This window comes from Heterocephalus glaber, unplaced genomic scaffold (assembly GCF_053883595.1).
Source record: "Heterocephalus glaber isolate CG9 unplaced genomic scaffold, H.glaber_assembly_v1.0 deba00001497, whole genome shotgun sequence".
NCBI lineage: Eukaryota > Metazoa > Chordata > Mammalia > Rodentia > Bathyergidae > Heterocephalus > Heterocephalus glaber.
In genome coordinates, this window is record NW_028258320.1 from 58,802,935 (window position 1) to 58,820,544 (window position 17,610).

The following is a 17,610-nucleotide window of genomic DNA, read 5'->3' on the forward strand; positions in this document are numbered from 1 at the left end:
CAGGGGTGGGTGCCAGAGCCTGGAAGGGGACTCCGAGTCACGTCTTCTCACTTCCCCATCTCTTCCTCAAATCTCCATGCAGGAATCAGGCTCCAGAAGACTTTGTTTGTTCCTAGCTTGCAGCACTGGGTTCCTGCTGGCTCCTCTCCCTTCCCCATCAGAACGTCTCACAGAGACTGGAAGAGAGAAACCTGGACAGGAGCTTGTCCCCGGGTGCCACAACTGCCACAGAACAGGCTCAGAGTGCACACTGGGCCCCTGCTCCCCTCCTACTGAGCAAGAGGAAGCATGCATTAGTACTTAGGAACTTCTGGAGCTCAGAGTGTGACTGTGGTCCTACTTCTGCCTAACTTGAATGACATTTTGGCAAGGAAAAAAAGTATTGCAACTGGCCATGGTGGGCACTTTTGTGATCCCAGCACTCTGGGAGGCTGAGGCAGGAGGCGTGCCTCCCTAGTTTGAGCGCAGTTTGGACAGTTTAGCAAGACCCTGTCACAAAATTAGAAATAAAAGATGGGTAGAGATGTAGCTCAGTATGAAGGCCCTGGGTTTGAGCCCCAGGTGCCCCACACACACATGTACTGTACCGAGTCATCTTTTTTTAAAAGCTTATATACTTATATTTAACTTTTTTACTATAATTTCACCCCAAAATTTCTCTGTCTTCTAGTTTTCTGACAGCTGTCTACCAAAATCTCCTCTCCTTCTGTGATTTCCTGATTGATGGTCAGTCTTTCTGTCATACATGGAAGGAATTTTCTCTTGGGACTTCTAGCTAAACTAGCTGTCAATAAGACCTAGTCAGGGGCCCTGAGATGATATCTTTGTCGTACAGATTTCTGTGTGTGACTTCTCTAACATTACGTGTTCATATGCAATTATTTCAAAATATGATCCAACATTGTTAAGATCTGAATTACTTGGTCTGGGGATTTAGCTCAGTGGTTCTGGTACCTGCCTTGCAAGTGCAAGTTCTCGAGTTCAAACCCTGGTACCAAAAAAATAAACAGAACAAAAAAGATCTGAGTTACTAAATTATTAATGGAATATAATTAAAATCATGAATGGATAGTAAGTAATACAGTAAGGAGTAATGTAATTTAAGGTATATTAAATTTTTCTCCTTTCTCTGTGGTCTGGAGGCTGGGACCACTGAGTCCATGACAGGTGCTGCCTCACTGGGGCAATGGGCTCTACACCCCATCTGTGCTCTGAGAATCCTTCCTCCCTTTCCTCCGCAGCTTTGCTCCCTCTGTCCCCTCTCTCTTCCCATCTCACCAGTTCAGCCATTTCTGATGATCTTTCTGCTCCCAAGTCATCTCTTGGCTCACATTCCTATTTCTCCGCTTCTCTTGCAAATCTCCCTGTGGAAGGACCCACTCCACTTCCCCTTCCTTCTCACTATAGCTCCCATGTTAAGGTTGCCAGTCTCCCCCACTTTCCTGGAACCCTTTCACGTGGACATTGTCTAGCCCTTCTCCAGACTCCTCTCTCCAGGGTCTGTCTTCTCCTCACCTACCCTGCCCACTCCCCCTCCTGCCCATCCTGCAGGCCTTTGGTCCCCCTGGGAATAGGCCTGCCGGGGTGGGGGCGCTGGGACAGTTCAGGAGAGGGGACTTAGAAGATGGGGTTTTGCAAGCCAGATGCTGCCAGGGAAGCCAAACTTCTCTAGCATGATTTACTTCTCCCAGAATGGAAACTGAGGGGCACAAGAGAATCCATGTGCTTTGTCAGTGAGTGTGAAAGATTGTGTTTTATATTTTTGGCACACACTTCTCAAACACTCGCTGTTAAGTATAGCACAACTCAGCCCTGCTGTAAGGGTCTAACTGATTTAAACCAGGCATGTCCTAAATATATTGAAATCTATATAAAACAGGGAGATTACCCCCTATTCTGAAGTTGGCTGGGAGGGTTGCTAAGAAAATCTGAGTTTGTAGGGAAAATATTTCTTGCCATTATGCTTGCAGCATTCCTACTTCTAACCCTTCCCTGCCATATTTATCAGGACACTGGCTACAAAACCCAGCTTGAACCAGCTGAAGCCAGACATGGATTTACTGAATAAGAAGAGAAGCAACATGGGGCACAGGGGTTCCTGCAGAGGGGTTCCCTCTTCCTTCCCTTCATCACTACAGACAACAGCTTTGTGTCGCTCACCAGCATCCTTCCCAAGCAGGCTGAAGCAGCCATGGAGCTCCATCCTGAGCCTAGAGGATGAGGGAAAGACCTCCTTCCCCAGAAGTGCCAGCTGTAGTATACTGTAGAGGAGATCTGTGCTCATCTCTGGATCCAGAGTACAGGGATGCCAGTCATGTAAAGAACATTCTCTGAAGACAGGGGAGGGAAGAGAGCACAATAACCCACTACTGAACATCCTGAAAAAATCAGACCCTTTGTTGCCCAGATAAATAAAATCCACGTCAGTTTAGAGCCCTTCCTTGTCTTGCATGAACCTGGCTCCCCAGATCATAGTCCCTCCGGACTCCCAATCTGACCATCCTCTGCCTGGAACTCCCTCGTCCTCTTACTGCTCCTGTGCCCAGCCACCTTTCACACTACCCGCTGGGCCCAGCCATTGTCAGCTACCTCTGCAAAATCTTCCCTTTCCAGTATGCGTTAGTCAGCCTTCCCAGCACTGGTACAAAATACCTGACACCACAAATTTAAAGGAGGAGGGGTTTCGGTACACAACAGAAGCATCATGGAAAAGCATGGCGGAGCAAAGCTGCTCACTTCATGATGGTTGGGAAGCAGATCACAGGGGAAAAGAACCAGCAAGAGACACACCCTCCAGAGGCACACCCACCTTCCACTGGACACTTTTCAGCTATGAACAACAGTGGATTAATGTGTATAGAGCCCCCATGATTCAATCACTTATCCAGGAGTCTCTTAGTCCAGTCTAGTTGAAAATTACGATTAGATGGCACCCCATCCATTCTACCTCCTGCACATCCATTTGCCCAAGAAGATGCAGTTACTATTTTGTGGCAGCTCTCTCTACTGGGTGATGTTTTGTCCATCACTCCATCAGTCTAAAGTATCCTCAAGAGCAGGGAGCAGTCTTACTTATCTTTGTATACCAGCAGCTAGAAGCTAGTACATAGTAGGTACACAGGAAATAGTTCCTCTGGTTGTGTTGAATGGGATAAAATAGTGCACATAGTTTAAGGAGTTGTGAAATAATTTAAAACCTAAATAACCTATGCTTTACTGTCCTCAGTGAAGACAATGGGATGCATATGGTTTTAGTTAGGATTCACAGAAAGTTTTCCTCTCATTCAATTTATTTTATAAATTCAGTATTTCAGTGTATCCAAAATCATTTTTCTTCAGTTCTTACCTGCATCACTGCTTTTAACATTTCATCATTGGTCCTGGTCTCTGCTGTGACATTTCAGTATTGGCTGGCTCCCTCACCCTCGGGCGAACAGCAGGGAATCTACTGTGGATCCAAAATTCTTTTTCCAGCAGGTGGCTTAGCCATTGATTGTACTCAGTGGAGCTTTGTGACATCCAGGAGTTATGTTTTCCCAAATCAGGCATCTGCCTATACTATTGGAGAGGAGTGTGTTTATGCACTTGTGTACATTTGCGTGTACAAGAGTGTGTGCTCAGGTGTGTACCCTGGAGGAAGAAGTTGGGAGGAGTTGGGGAGGCTCCATGGGTACTACATGGGCTACTGTTCAGAGCACACATATCTGACTCTCCTCCAAACTCTCCCTGGATAACCTGAACAGGTGAAAGCCTTTTGAGAGCCCTGTTGCATTATCTATAAAATAAGAAGGAGATCAGACTCTTGCAGCCATGGGGCCTAGACTTTCACAGGCAACATATCAGTGCAATTCTGCACTCAGCTTGTTATGTTGTTTTTATGTTTCCACAGAGGTCTTCTTGCCAGTGATTTCACCGAAACCCATTATCTGCAAGACGGTACTGATGTCTCCCTCACTCGAAATTACACGGTAATTCCTGTACTTTTGGATCAGCATAATACCTTGCTATTAAGTCTGTGCTTAAATGTTGTAGCCATTGTATTCCAACCAAAGTCACGTGCCCAGGTTTCTAACACAGGTCTCAAGAAGCACATGCCCATCTATAGTGTTTAGGGTCTCATTGTTACTCTAGAAGTGCTCAGCCACATATGTCAGAACAGCCCTGGGAGGCTTGAGGCAGGGATGAGTTTGAAACCACCTTCCAAGGATTATGGGATGTTCATTTGAGCAAATCCTGTTTAGAAAAATCTAGCCAAACAGTCCTACCTATGCTGAATTGTAATGCCAAAACCTTGCAGTACCTTAAGGAAATTGAAAGGAAAACCAACCCTGCTTAACCAATGAGAAATATATCTACAACACTGATGTGATTCGATGTCAAAAACATTAGTGCAGCATGTTTATCACCTCCTACTCAGCTTATCTGATATTTGAACTTTTATACACAACTTCCACAAAATGTCTGTTTTATTTGTTCCTTCAACAAACTTTTGCTCTGCATTTCTATATGTGCACATGGCTCATGTGTGAACAGGGAGATTGAAAGATAACAGGTCAGAGTTGCTGCCCTCTGAGAACTAGGAAGGTTACTCGCTTCAAAGAGCTAAGGGTGTTTGTGTTAAGAAGAATGAGCTCTGTGCAATATCACTAAGGAGGGGTCAAGCAGGCCTCATTGTCTGCAGGGATCTCACCCTTCTCCAGAGTACGCAACACTTTTCTCTGCCACATGTTTGGCACCTGGAACTTACAAACTGATATTCCTTCCTCCAGGAGCACTGTGGGCTGAGTTTCTGGGGCCCAAAGAAGACAAATAAAAATCCTGAACAAATATAAGCATATAGGAATTTTTGTAAATGCCTGGCCAAGTTGAAAAGGGAATCGGAGAACACTCTCCCTTCCAAGCAGAAACAAAGAGGGGACATTAGCCTACAACATGGGCTGCTGAGTTGGGGCCATGGGACCCCAAAGGACCTTTCAGGACCCAGAGAGAAAGAGGGACAAAAGAAGTGGCTGCCTGCAATTGCAAATCTCATGAAATCCTCCCCAGGAGAGCTGCTTTCTGTGCGAAAAAGGAAGGAAATCTCTGCCAGTCCACAGGAGGGGTAAAAAAGAATTGTCTGCCAGGTATCCTGGATTGAAAAAAGATTTTGCAAAAAAGAAAAAAATTGAAACCCCATCAAGCCTCATGTGTGTGTGTTGGGGATGGGCTGGGCCCATGTCCAAATTTATAATAGCATCATAAAAATGAAATTCCCAGTCAAGATACTGACCTCAAAACCAGTCCTAAATCAGTGATTCCCTGATGGGCCCAGGGTAAAGCCAACCCAAACTGGAGTCATAGGGATAGTCTCACAAACCACGTTATACAAGAAGCCCATGCAAAGAAAGAAAGGGGGATATAAAAATATTAAAGATGAGCCCCAAGCAGTCGAAATTACAAACTAAGGAAGGAACAAAGCCACTGTAAGTTACCCTCAGTAGAAAGAAGAAACAAGGGTTAGTATTTCCAGGAATTCAAGATAATAAAAAAAACAGAAGAAAAAAATTAAAGAGAACAGAATAGGTCTAACAGAAATTCCACAATTAAACTATATTTTTTAAAATAGGAAAAATTCAGTGATTAAGCAAAATGTAATGAGAATGATCCTGAACTGAAGAAAAACATTAATCTTGAAGAAAATTCCAAGTAGAAAAAAATTACAGAAAACCCACTCCAGGATGGCATATAGAGAAACTGCAGAACATGAATGATGAAATCTTAAAACCACTAGAGACAAAAGAGAAATTTGTACAAAATAATGACAGTTAAACCAACAATAGATTTCACATTAGCCACGGAATTAAAACTTCAAGGAGCTGAGGGAAAACTACTGCTACCTTCAATTTTATACTCAAATTATTTTATAAAAATGAGAGTGAAATAGACATGTGCAATTACTTGTCTATGAGATTTACCACTCTCAAATTCTAAGAAAGAATATCTACCCAGGAATAACTAGCAAAAATATCTTAGCAAGAACAAAATTGAACAAAAGAGGCAAGGATAAGATGTCAGAAGCAATAATAAGCAAAATAATAGCATGTGAGTAAATCTAAATAACCCACATAAAATAATAATTACAATGATTATGTTTGTGTGATTTAAAACAAGATAAATAGATTTAAAACAGTTTAATGATTTGTATTGTACTAGAGAATAATAGACATGCTGATTAGATTTTGATAAGTATGTTTGCTGTAATTTTAAATATAGCCCTTTGAAGAATAGAAAAATAAATTTTATTCCACATAATAGGTAATAAATAAAAATAATATCTCAACCCAGTAGAAGATCAAAAAGAAAGAAAAGAATAATAAAGAAGGAGAGTAAATATAAAACACAAATAAGACAAAAATCAGACATTAATTTCAGGTGTGAATAGATTGAATTTATTAAAATCAAAACAAATTATCTGCTTAGAATTTAAAATGAAATACAGATACGTAATTTTTACAAGACTCATAACCCCAAAAACAAAGTGGTTATGAAAGGAAAAGAATGGAGACAAGAAAGGGTAGACAAATCTTAATCCAGAAAAGGTGCTATCATTCTGTTCACAAGCGAGAACTTAGACAAAAGAAAGGCATTATCAGGAATCAAATAGTCATTGCACAATGATAAAAAGAAAAATTCAAAAGGAAGGTGAAAGAATCGTGAAACTATATGAACCAAAAGAATAGTCAAAATATACAAAGAAATCATTGGAAGAAGCTAGGTACAACTTTTAAATCTAATTATAATTTCATGTAGAATTAAGACTTTAGCCCAACTCCTAATTAAAGGATTTCTTAAAGCCTAACAAAATTCATTAAAAATTAAGTGTTATATTTTTGTTTTGCTTCTAAGTTCACTTTAAAAATCCAACATAACATTTGAACCTAACAATTTCTCCTCAAGAGGAAATTTCCTAAATATGAAGTTGATAGAACTTAATTCATAATGCAAGGTCCTAGAAATGCACTGACATATCCACAACCCAAGTGGAAAGTTTAAATATACTTTCTTGGAAATAGAAATTTTTAAATGAACAGAAATTAATGAAAAAGAAGACAAAAAGAATCAAGAGAGAGGATCAATTAAACCAAAAGCTAGTCATTTAAATATATTAATAAAATGAACAAAACATTTTCAAAATTAATCACAAAAAATTCCCAAGTAAGCAATCTAAAGAACACAAAGAGGGAATGGCTATTGTTATATAGGCTATTTTTAAAATCACATGACTGTTATAAGCAATACTATTTTCTTAAAATAGTACTTATTGGTTCAAGGTGAAAGAGAAAAATTTACAACTGTACAAAGAAATCAAATCAATAATAGCATTTTAAATTTTTATACATAAAAATGACATTAGACTCCAATTTTTTTTTGCCAGGTGGGTTTTACCAAATCTGGGAGGAATAAATGGTTCCCAAAAATAGGAAACAATTTTATGGAAGGAGAGGAGCTACCAAAATCAAAAAAAGAGCACACCCAAAAGAAATACTACAGACTAGTATCAGTTATGAAGATAGTTACAAGAATCTGAAGTACAATATACATAAACTCTATCCAGCACAAATTTTTAAATTTCTTTATGAGGAATGCAGGGATAGCTCAACACTGACCTATCAAATAATGTAATTCAATACATTTAAAACTTCAGATGAAAAGTGTATTATAATGAATGTTATTTTTCCATCATAATCTCTATACTTTTTCTTGAGTAGATTATGATACCTCTTCTGGGTGAGGAATGTTTCTAGCATCCCTGCCATGTCCCTGTAGAATCTCACATAGCATCCTGCATATACTAGGTTTTAAAAAATTGACTTGCTTGGCCATTACAGCAAGGCTATCCAGAATTCCTTCATTCATATATATCCATTCTCTCAAGGTTGGATGAGGTAGAATACAATGACCATCAGGATATAAATCCTATTAGAGGCAGGGCATTTGAAAACATAAAGATAAGTATGCTTCAATATAATTGCTATAAGAAGAGGTGTGTACAAAATAGCATTTAGCTTTTACTCTTTGGAGCCAGTTAATAGGTTTCTGTTTCAATTGCTTTCCTAATTTTCTTTTTCTTGGGCATTTTCCCCCTTTTCCTCATTTGGAAGGGATAGTGCAATAAAAATGAAGAAGCAGAAATATAGGACTAGATAAATGAGGGCCCAACAGCTGCTCTTTTGCATTTGGCTTGCAAAGTTGAAGGCTACAAATCCGGGCATCTTAGAAAATGGCCAGGATGGCAGCATTCCAGAACCTTAATGTTGCTGATGATTCCATGGGATGTGGGGCTCTGTACTTTTCTGTCTTCTATGATCAATATATGTGCAGAGGGCCAGGGCTTTGTGCCCTTCCTTCTCATTTTTCCCAGAGGTGACTGGGTGGGAGGATCCTTCCCCAGAATGGGTCCCAAGGTTTTGACTGACATAGGAGTGAGAGTGAGAAGGTTAGAAATTGCCAGAAGCCTCACTTCTGCCGCGGCCTAAGCTGGTATCCTCTACAGAATATACCAGAAGCCTGTTTTAAGATGTGATTCATCTGATGCTATATTTTGATCTTCTACTGGCTCTTTGAAACTGTCTTCAGTGGGTAAAGCAACTGGAAGACAGATTAATTGGCATCCCCAGACCTCTGGAAACAATACCACATTTGATTTTATAACTAGAAAAATAGTGGCTCCCCTTTCCATCCAGTAGCTACCTTGTCCCATTCCCTTAAGTGCCATCCAAGCTGTCAGCCATCAGCCATGTTATTGTTTGCTAAACAGAACCCACAGCCTGAACAGCTGGGCCTTATGGAGAGAGTTCAAGGCCTGTGTTGTTACTGGTGTAGAGAGACAGTTGCAGCCTGGGGGTTTGTTCTTATTGAAATAAATATTGAAACAGGCTGGAAAACAAAAAGAAATTTTCTGACTCCCCTTCTCATCCTCTAAAGGCAGCCCACAGTGAGTTTCCCTAAATTTAAAGTTCATAGAAAATAAGGACCACTTTGGCTATAGTGCTTTTGTTACTTTACTATCTCAATAATCATTATAAGTTGGCTGACAGAGTAGTAGCTGATTTTAATTTGGGAACTGATCTCTTGTCTCTTTTTTCCATTGTCCTGACAAGATGAAGTATTTGTGACTCTGACCTTTGCTGGCCACAACAAAGGATGAATTCTGTCTCATATTGTCACTTCTAACGCCTGTGGGAAACAATATACATGCCATTTGTGCTATTTACATCTACAAAACAGCCCTGGGGAAGCTGGAATAGCCACCCAGAGAGATGCCCACAGTGCTTTGGTAGAATTCCCTTTCTCTGTTGCATGTGTATTAACTGAACAACTACCCTGTGCTGGGCCCTGGGCCTGCCACTGAACAGGGATTAAACACAAGACACAGAGACATCCTGGGTCTGGAAGGAGGAAACTGGTATCACTCTAATAGCCAAAACAGAGTCTGTGCTGAATGCACCAAGGGAAAGGCTGAAGGCCTAATCTGTGCTGAGGGACCATGGAAAGCTGAGTGCAGGAAAGAGACATGTGTACCAAGGGCTAAAGTTTGAGGAGGTGTGAAGAAGTTGTAATACTTCTTCTTACAGAAGAAGAAGTATGGGAGACAGAGGAGCATTCCAGGAGCAGAGTCTTCCTGGAGATAAGAAGTTTGCAGAAGTTAATAGAGGCCAGAGCCTATAGGACTTGGAGACAATGGGGACAAACTTGGACTTGAAAGAGGGACACTGGGAAGCCACAGGTCACTCCAAACGAGTGTCCTGATAATGTTTAGGCTCTGAGAAGCCCCCACTGGCTGCAAGATGAGGAATTTGTCCAAGAGCACAGGACCAGGGCATTGGCAGATTCAGGCAGGGGGCTCTTATGGAAGAACCAGAGCCCAGGTGAGAGGAGCTGCCCTTGGAGGCCAGATGTATAGAGATGGAGAGAAGGAAATGAGGCTGACCTGTACACAGGAGCACTACCATGGAAAGGTTCCATGTGTCATATGCATTTCTCTTTGGGAAAATGAAGTGATATATTTGCCATGAGAGACATCAGGAGGGGGCCAGCCAATGTTAACTGAGGCTGGACCATCAGGTAAATTATTGAATCCAGTATTTTGATAAAAAGTGTTGTTTGAGTGACATCCCATTCATTTCCATGGCTGCTATTTCCTGTGAAATAGCATCCTTAACAATTGGATTGTCCTAAACCTATTGGGTCAAATGGACAGTAGGGAGTCCACTACAACCCCCTGTGGTTAAAGAGCAACAGAAAAGAGGGAAGGATGGTTCTGGAAGAGAGAGAGGTCAGCATTTGAATCTCATAAGTACACCAGGTATGAACAAACCTATCGTCAAATTTTCTGAAAACAACCTAATTTCCTCATGTCACTGCTTTTCACATATCCCTAACTTGGTAGCCTTTCCCATTGCCTTTCTCTCTAAGGGCTCCTCCATTCATTTTCTGATGAAGGCCCTCAACCCTGACCCTTCTCCCCATCTGGTCTTCCCATATCCCACCTTCACAGTGTACCTTAGCCTCATATCTACTCTCCTGGGTCATGCCAGCCCAAGCCCTCTCTTCTCCACTGAAGATGTCTTGGCTTCCTGACTTTTCCTACCCAATTCCAATCCTAACTTGTTTCATTCCAAACACCACTTCTGTCTAAATGATCTTTATAAAATCTCTATTTCCATCACTCCTAATTTGATGCTCCCAAATCTTCAGCAGCTTCCCCAAATGCTCCTGCAATCAAGTCTAAATTTCTTATAATTCACATTCATAATGGGGACACGGCCTAGCTTTTCATGCCTGCAGGCATTTATTCATTCATTCACTCAACAAATGCTTACTGACTGCCTGACCTAACAGCTAACATTGAATGCACAACACGCAAGATACTGTGCGTAGCATTTTTCATAAATGTTGTTGTTTGATCCTTGCCATAAATAAATTTTTATTATTTTTATGCCCGGGGGGTAAACTGAAACAAAAGTAACCAGGCCAAGCTCACAGGCAGAGAAGATTCACAGCCCTGTCATCTGACTAGAATCTGAGCTCTTAGCCACAGTAATACACTGACTCTGACTCACTTGGAATGAAACAGCCAGGTTGCTAGTAGTACTGTATATGTCTCAGACCAAGGTGTTAGTTGTAGTGGGAGTAATCTATAAAAACAATTGTGAGAAGGATTAGGGAACAAATGCATTCATTTACAAAAGGTGGCCCTGGAATATGCTTCTGGGGAAGACAGTGGATGTCCAGCTGAACCAAGTCCTGGAGCAGGAGGGGAGAGGCCAGAACCACCTTCTGGAAATTCACTGTGTACATCCTTTGAAGGACCAGCCAAGCTCCTATCCGAGGTCCACATTCTCTGGCAGTGCTGCCAAAGGAAGGAGGCCATGGCCTCTGTCCTTAGAGAACAGGTAGTCTGACAACAGATGACACAGTGACAGGGATACTTTAGGAGCCAGAAATGGGACAGCCACATCCATGTTCCCAGAGGAACAGGCTGTGGTGACAAATCTTCCTGAAGGACAGGTCTGAGTCAGGCCTTTGTCTGGGACAGTAGGCAGGGGCACTTGGAGCACAGCCAGTGTCATATTGAATGGGTCCAAATCCCAGCCAATACACTTAGCCAGCTGAGGGATATGGTAGTGAAGCATGAGACACCGAGCCTGCACACAGGGCTTTAGAAAGTGAAACAGCCATAGCTACTGTTGTAATGATCAATCACCGCAACATTTTGCCTTGCTGGGCCTATGTTCCTTCTGAAGTCCCTGTAGAGCATGTCATGTGATAGGTGAGGAAGGGAGCCCTGGCTAGAAAGCATGGAAGAATGTGCTGAGAACTGAGCTCTTAAGGCTGTGTCAAATAGCCTTTGTCTCTGTCAAATAACCACTGGCCCCTTGGATCTCAAATCCTGCCCCCTCCCAGCCCCCAGGGCAACCATATGCCTTTCCCAGATCCATACAAAAATCTCACCCAACATAAAAGATTACAAGCTAAGGATTAGGAACAAGTGACTGAACATAAGCATTTATCAGTGCGTTTTTTCTTTTCTTTATTTTAATTAATTTTATGAGTACATTTTAGGTATACAATATAATGACATTCATCATTGGAAATTTGCACCTTTACATAATCTCTCTTGGATCTTTTTTTTACTCATTCCCCTGCGCTCCCTTCAACCCATCCATCCCTCCCTATTTACAAAGAATTTGTTTCCATTTTTTCATTTTCTCATATTAATTCCATTTCCTTCTTTCCTTTCCCCTACCCTTCCAACTTGCCCTTCCCCTTTGCCCTTTTTCTTCCTATTTCACATTATCTATTATACCTTTTAGTCCTTATTTACGCTTTCAGTTTCTCACACTAGAGAAACTATTTGGTATTTACACATGTGTGTCCTATTCATTTCACTTAAGAGTATCACCTCAATGTGCACCTATTTGCTATAAATGTCTCTAATTTCTCATTTTTTATGGCTGAGTAGTACTCCATTTTATTTTTTTTTTAAACACATTTTTTTATCCAGTCTCCAGTTGATGGGCAATTGGGCTGCTTTCAAGTTTTAGCTACTATACATTGTGCTGCTATGAACATGGGTTCACATATATCACTGTGGTATGATTCTTTTAATTCTTGGGGAAGATACCCAGCAGGGGAATAGCTGGGTCAAATGGGACTTCCAGTCCTAGTTCTTTGAGGTATCTCCATACTGATTTCCGCAGTGGTTGCACCAGGCTACACTCCCACCAGCAGTGGAGCAGGGTTCCTCTTTCCCCACAACCCTGCCAGGATTTGTCATTGGTTGATTTCATGATAGCAGCCATTCTTTCTGGAGTGAGGTAGAATCTCAGTGTTCTTTGCATTTGCATCTCTCAAATGACCAGTGATGTTGAACATTTTTTCATATGTTTATTTATTATTTCTACTTCTTTGAGAAATGTCTGTTCATTTCAGATGCCCATTTTCTGATTGGGTCTTTAAATTTGGGAGGTCTGATCTTTTTAAGTTCTTTATAGATTCTAGATACTAGATATTTGTCTGAGGGACAGCAGGGGAAAATTTTTCCCACATTATTGGTTGTCTTTCCACACTGATGGTGGTTTCTCTTGCTGTGCAGAAGCCTTTTAGTAAGAAGAGATCCAACTTGTTGATTGTTTGTGCTAGTTCACGGGCAACAGAGCCTTCAAGAGTTCTACCTAAACTCTATTCTAGCCGGTTCGGTGTTTCTGTTTCAATATTTAGATCTTTAATCCATTTGGATTTTAGTTTAGTGCATGGTGAGAGATATAGGTCTAGTTTTAATCTGTGGCAAGTTCAAACCCAATTTTTCCAGCACCATTTATTAAAGAGGCTATCTTTCCTCCAGTGATGGTGTTTGGCTCCTTTGTTGAAGATGAGATGGCTGAGTGTTTCTGGAGTTGTTTCTGCATCTTCTAATCTGTTCCACTGGTCCTCCAGTCTATTTCTTTGCCAGTATATGCTGGTTTTATCACAGTAGCTTTGTAGCATACTTTCAAGTTGGGGCTTGTGATACCCCCTGCCATGTCTCTGTTGCCTAGAATTGCTTTTGCTATTCTGGGTCTCTTCTTGTTCCAAATGAATTTTTGGATTGTTTTCTCAAGGTCTGTGAAGTATGCTGCTGGGATTTCAATTGGGATTGCATTGAATCTATATAGCAGTTTTGGAAGTATGGCCATTTTCACTATGTTGATTCTTGCTACCCAGCAGCAAGGGATCTCTTTCCATTTTCTGATATCATCTTCAATCTCTCTTTTCAGAGTGCTATAGTTTTCAGAGAAGAGGTCTTTGATATCCTTTGTTAGGTTGATTCCTAGGTATTTCAGTTTTATGGATGCTAGTGTGAAAGGAATTGTTTGTCCTATTTCTCTCTTGGTGAGTCTGTTGTTCATGCAGAGGAAAGCTATTGATTTCTGCATGTTGACCTTGCATACAGCTACTCTAATGAATTTGGTTATTAAGTCTAGAAAACTTTTGGTGGAGTTCTTGGGGTCTTCTATGTAGAGTATCACGTCATCTGCAAATAATAACAATTTGACTTCTTCATTTCCTATCTTTATTCCGTTTATTTCTTTCTCTTGTCTACTTACTGTGGCTAATGTTTCCAAGACTATATTGAACAGGAGTGGTGATAGTGGATATCTTTGTCTTGTTCCTGATTTTAGTGTGAAGGATTTCAGTTTTTGACCATTTAGTATGATATTGGCTGTTGGATTTTCATAGATGGCTTTTATCAGATTGAGGTAGAGACCGTCTATTCCAATTTTTTGTAGGACTTTTATCATAAACACATGTTGAATTTTGTCAAATGCTTTTTCTGTATCTATTGAGTTGATCATATGGTTTTTGTCCTTGGTTCTATTAATAAACTCTAGTACATTGTTTGATACACATTTGTTGAACCATCCCTGCATCCCTAGGATGAATCCTACTTGGTCAGGGTGTATGATCTTCTTGATGATCTTATGTATTCTATTTGCCAGTATGTCATTAAGGATTTTTGCGTCTATGTTCATTAGTGAGATTGGCCTATAGTTCTCCTTTTCGGTTGGGTCTTTCTCTGCTTTGGGGATGAAGGTGATGCTTACTTCCAGGAATGAATTTGGGAGTATTGCTTCCCTTTCCATTTCATTGAAGAGTTTAAACAATAGTGGCAATAGTTCCTCTCTAAATGTCTTGTAGAATTCAGCAATGAACCCATCAGGACCCGGGCTTTTCTTGGTTGGTAACTTTTTAATTATGTTTTCAATTTCGTTGATTGATATTGGGTTGTTTAAAATTTTTAGGTCTTCTTCATTCAACTTTGGTAATTCATATGTGTCTAGGAATCTGTCCATTTCTTCTGTGTTTTCCATCTTATTGGCGTATAGGTTCTCGAGGTAGATATTGATGATCCTCTGGATTTCTGCTGGGTTCATTGTAATTTCACCCTTTTCATTCCTAATTGCATGGATTTGGGCCTTTTCTTTCCTTTTTCTGATAAGGTTGGCTAAGGGTTTGTCAATTTTGTTGATTCTTTCAAAGATCCAACTCTTGGCTTCACTGATTTTTTGCATCATTCTCTTAGTCTCCATTGCACTGATTTCTGCTCTGATCTTTATAATTTCCTCCCTTGTATGAGCTTTGGGTTTCTCTTGCTCTTCTTTTTCTATAAGCTTGAGGTTCAGCATCAGGTTGTTTAATTGGGCCTGCTCTGCTTTCCTAATATAAGTATTCACTGCTATGAATTTCCTTTGTAAGACAGATTTCATTGTGTCTCATAGATTCCTATATGTTGTATTGATATTGTCATTTAGTTGTAGGAACTGTCTGATTTCTTCTTTAATTTCTTCTGTGACCCATTGGTTATTCAGAAGTGTGTTGTTCAATTTCCATTTGTAAATGAAATTCTTCTGGTTTCTTTTGCTATTGATCCCCAATTTCATCACACTATGGTCTGATAATATACAGGGGATAACTTCAATTCCTTTATACTTACTTAACCATGTTCTATGAGCAAGTATGTGGTCTATTTTGGAGAATGACCTGTGTGCAGGTGAAAAGAATGTATATTCTGATTTTGTGGGGTCGAACACTCTGTAAACATCTGTTAAGTTCATTTATTCAAGAGTTTGATTGGGTTCCAGTATTTTGTTTCTTGTTTTTTGTCTAGTTGATCTGTCTATTTGTGACAGTGGAATATTGAGGTCCCCCCTACTATTGTGTTACTGTTTATTTGATTTTTCATGTCTGTTAGTATTTGTTTTATATACTTGGGCACACTAGTGTTTGGTGCATAGATATTTATGATTGTCATCTCTTCCTCTTGGATTGTTCCCTTTACAAGGATGTACTGTCCTTCTTTGTCTCTCTTAATCAGTGTTGGTTTGAAATCCACTGGATATGCAAAGAGGATAGCTACTCCTGCTTTTTTTCAGGTTCCTGTCACATAGAGTATTGTTTTCCACCCTTTAACTTTCAGTCTATGTGTTTCTTTTCTAATTAAGTGTGTTTCTTGTATGCAACATACTGTTGGATCTTGCTTCCTGACCCATTTTGCCAATCTGTTTCTTTTGATTGGTGAATTGAGACCATTAACATTGAGGGTTATAACTGATATGTATTGACTTATCATTCCCATGACTTTTATTTTTCTTAGATTCTCCACCTTTATGTTTAATTTCTTGTCATGCCCAATGGATTCATTCGGCTGGGCTTCCTGGGGTTGTGATCCTCATTGTCTTTTCTTAGGATATTGTCTAAAATTTTTTGGAGTGCTGGTTTGGTATTCATGAAGTTCCTAAGGTGCTCTTTGTCATGAAAGTATCTTATTTTCTCCATCCATTTTGAAAGATAGTTTTGCAAACTGCTATATAGATTTAATGCAATTCCAATTGAGATCCCAGCAGCATACTTCATGGACCTTGAGAAAACAATCCAAAAATTCATTTGGAACAAGAAGAGACCCAGAATAGCAAAAGCAATTCTAGGTAACAGAGACATGGCAGGGCATATCACAATCCCCAACCTGCAACTATACTACAAAGCTACTGTGATAAAAACAGCATGGTACTGGCAAAGAAACAGACCTGAGGATCAGTGGAACAGATTAGAAGATGCAGAAATAACGCCAGACACACTCAGCCATATCATCTTCGATAAGGGAGCCAAACACCCTCAGTGGAGGAAAGATAGCCTCTTTAGTAAATGGTGCTGGAAAAATTGGGTTTGAACTTGCCACAGATTAAAACTAGACCTATATCTCTCACCATGCACTCAACTAAAATCAAAATGGATTAAAGACCTAAATATTAAAATAGAAACTCTGAACCAGTTGGAACAGAGGTTAGGTAGAACCCTTGAAGACATCGGTGTAGGAAAAGATTTTATGAACAAAACCTCAGTTGCCCGTGAACTAGCACAAACAGTCAGCAAGTGGGATCTCTTCTTATTAAAAGGCTTCTGCACAGCAAGAGAAACCACCATCAGTGTGAAGAGACAACACACAATGTGGGAAAAAATCTTCACCTGCTCTTTCTCAGACAAAGGTCTACTATCTCAAATCTATAAAGAACTTAAAAAGATCAGACCTCCCAAATTTAAAGACCCAATCAGAAAATGGGCATCTGAAATGAACAGACATTTCTCAGACAAAGAAGTAGAAATAGCAAATAAAGACATGAAAAAATGTTCAACATCACTGGTCATTCAAGAGATGCAAATGAAAACAACGCTGAGATTCCACTTCACTCCAGAAAGAATGGCTGCTATCATGAAATCAACCAATAACAAATGCTGGCAGGGCTGTAGGGAAAGAGGAACCCTGCTCCACTGCTGGTGGGAGTGTAGCCTGGTGCAAGCACTGTGAAAATCAGTATGGAGCTATCTCAAAGAACTAGGATTGGAGGTCCCATTTGACCCTGCTATTCCCCTGCTGGGTATCTTCCCCAAGAATTAAAAGAATCATACCACAGTGATATATGTGCACCCATGTTCATAGCAGCGCAGTTTGTGATAGCTAAAACTTGGAAACAGCCCAAATGCCCATCAACTGGAAACTGGATAAAGAAAATGTGTTTTTTTATATAAAAT

At 40.3% G+C, this 17,610-nt stretch overlaps 1 protein-coding gene across 7 annotated transcripts in view; it reads left to right on the plus strand.

Annotated features, from left to right (window-relative positions):
• Positions 1-17,610, plus strand: part of Adam12 (ADAM metallopeptidase domain 12) — a 435,473-nt gene that overhangs the window by 247,694 nt on the left and 170,169 nt on the right. For all 7 annotated transcript variants that reach the window (XM_021253283.2, XM_021253280.2, XM_021253281.2 and 4 more), the window contains exon 4: positions 3,890-3,968. In XM_021253283.2, the coding sequence (XP_021108942.2) occupies positions 3,890-3,968 (79 nt within the window). The remainder of the gene's footprint in view (positions 1-3,889; positions 3,969-17,610) is intronic.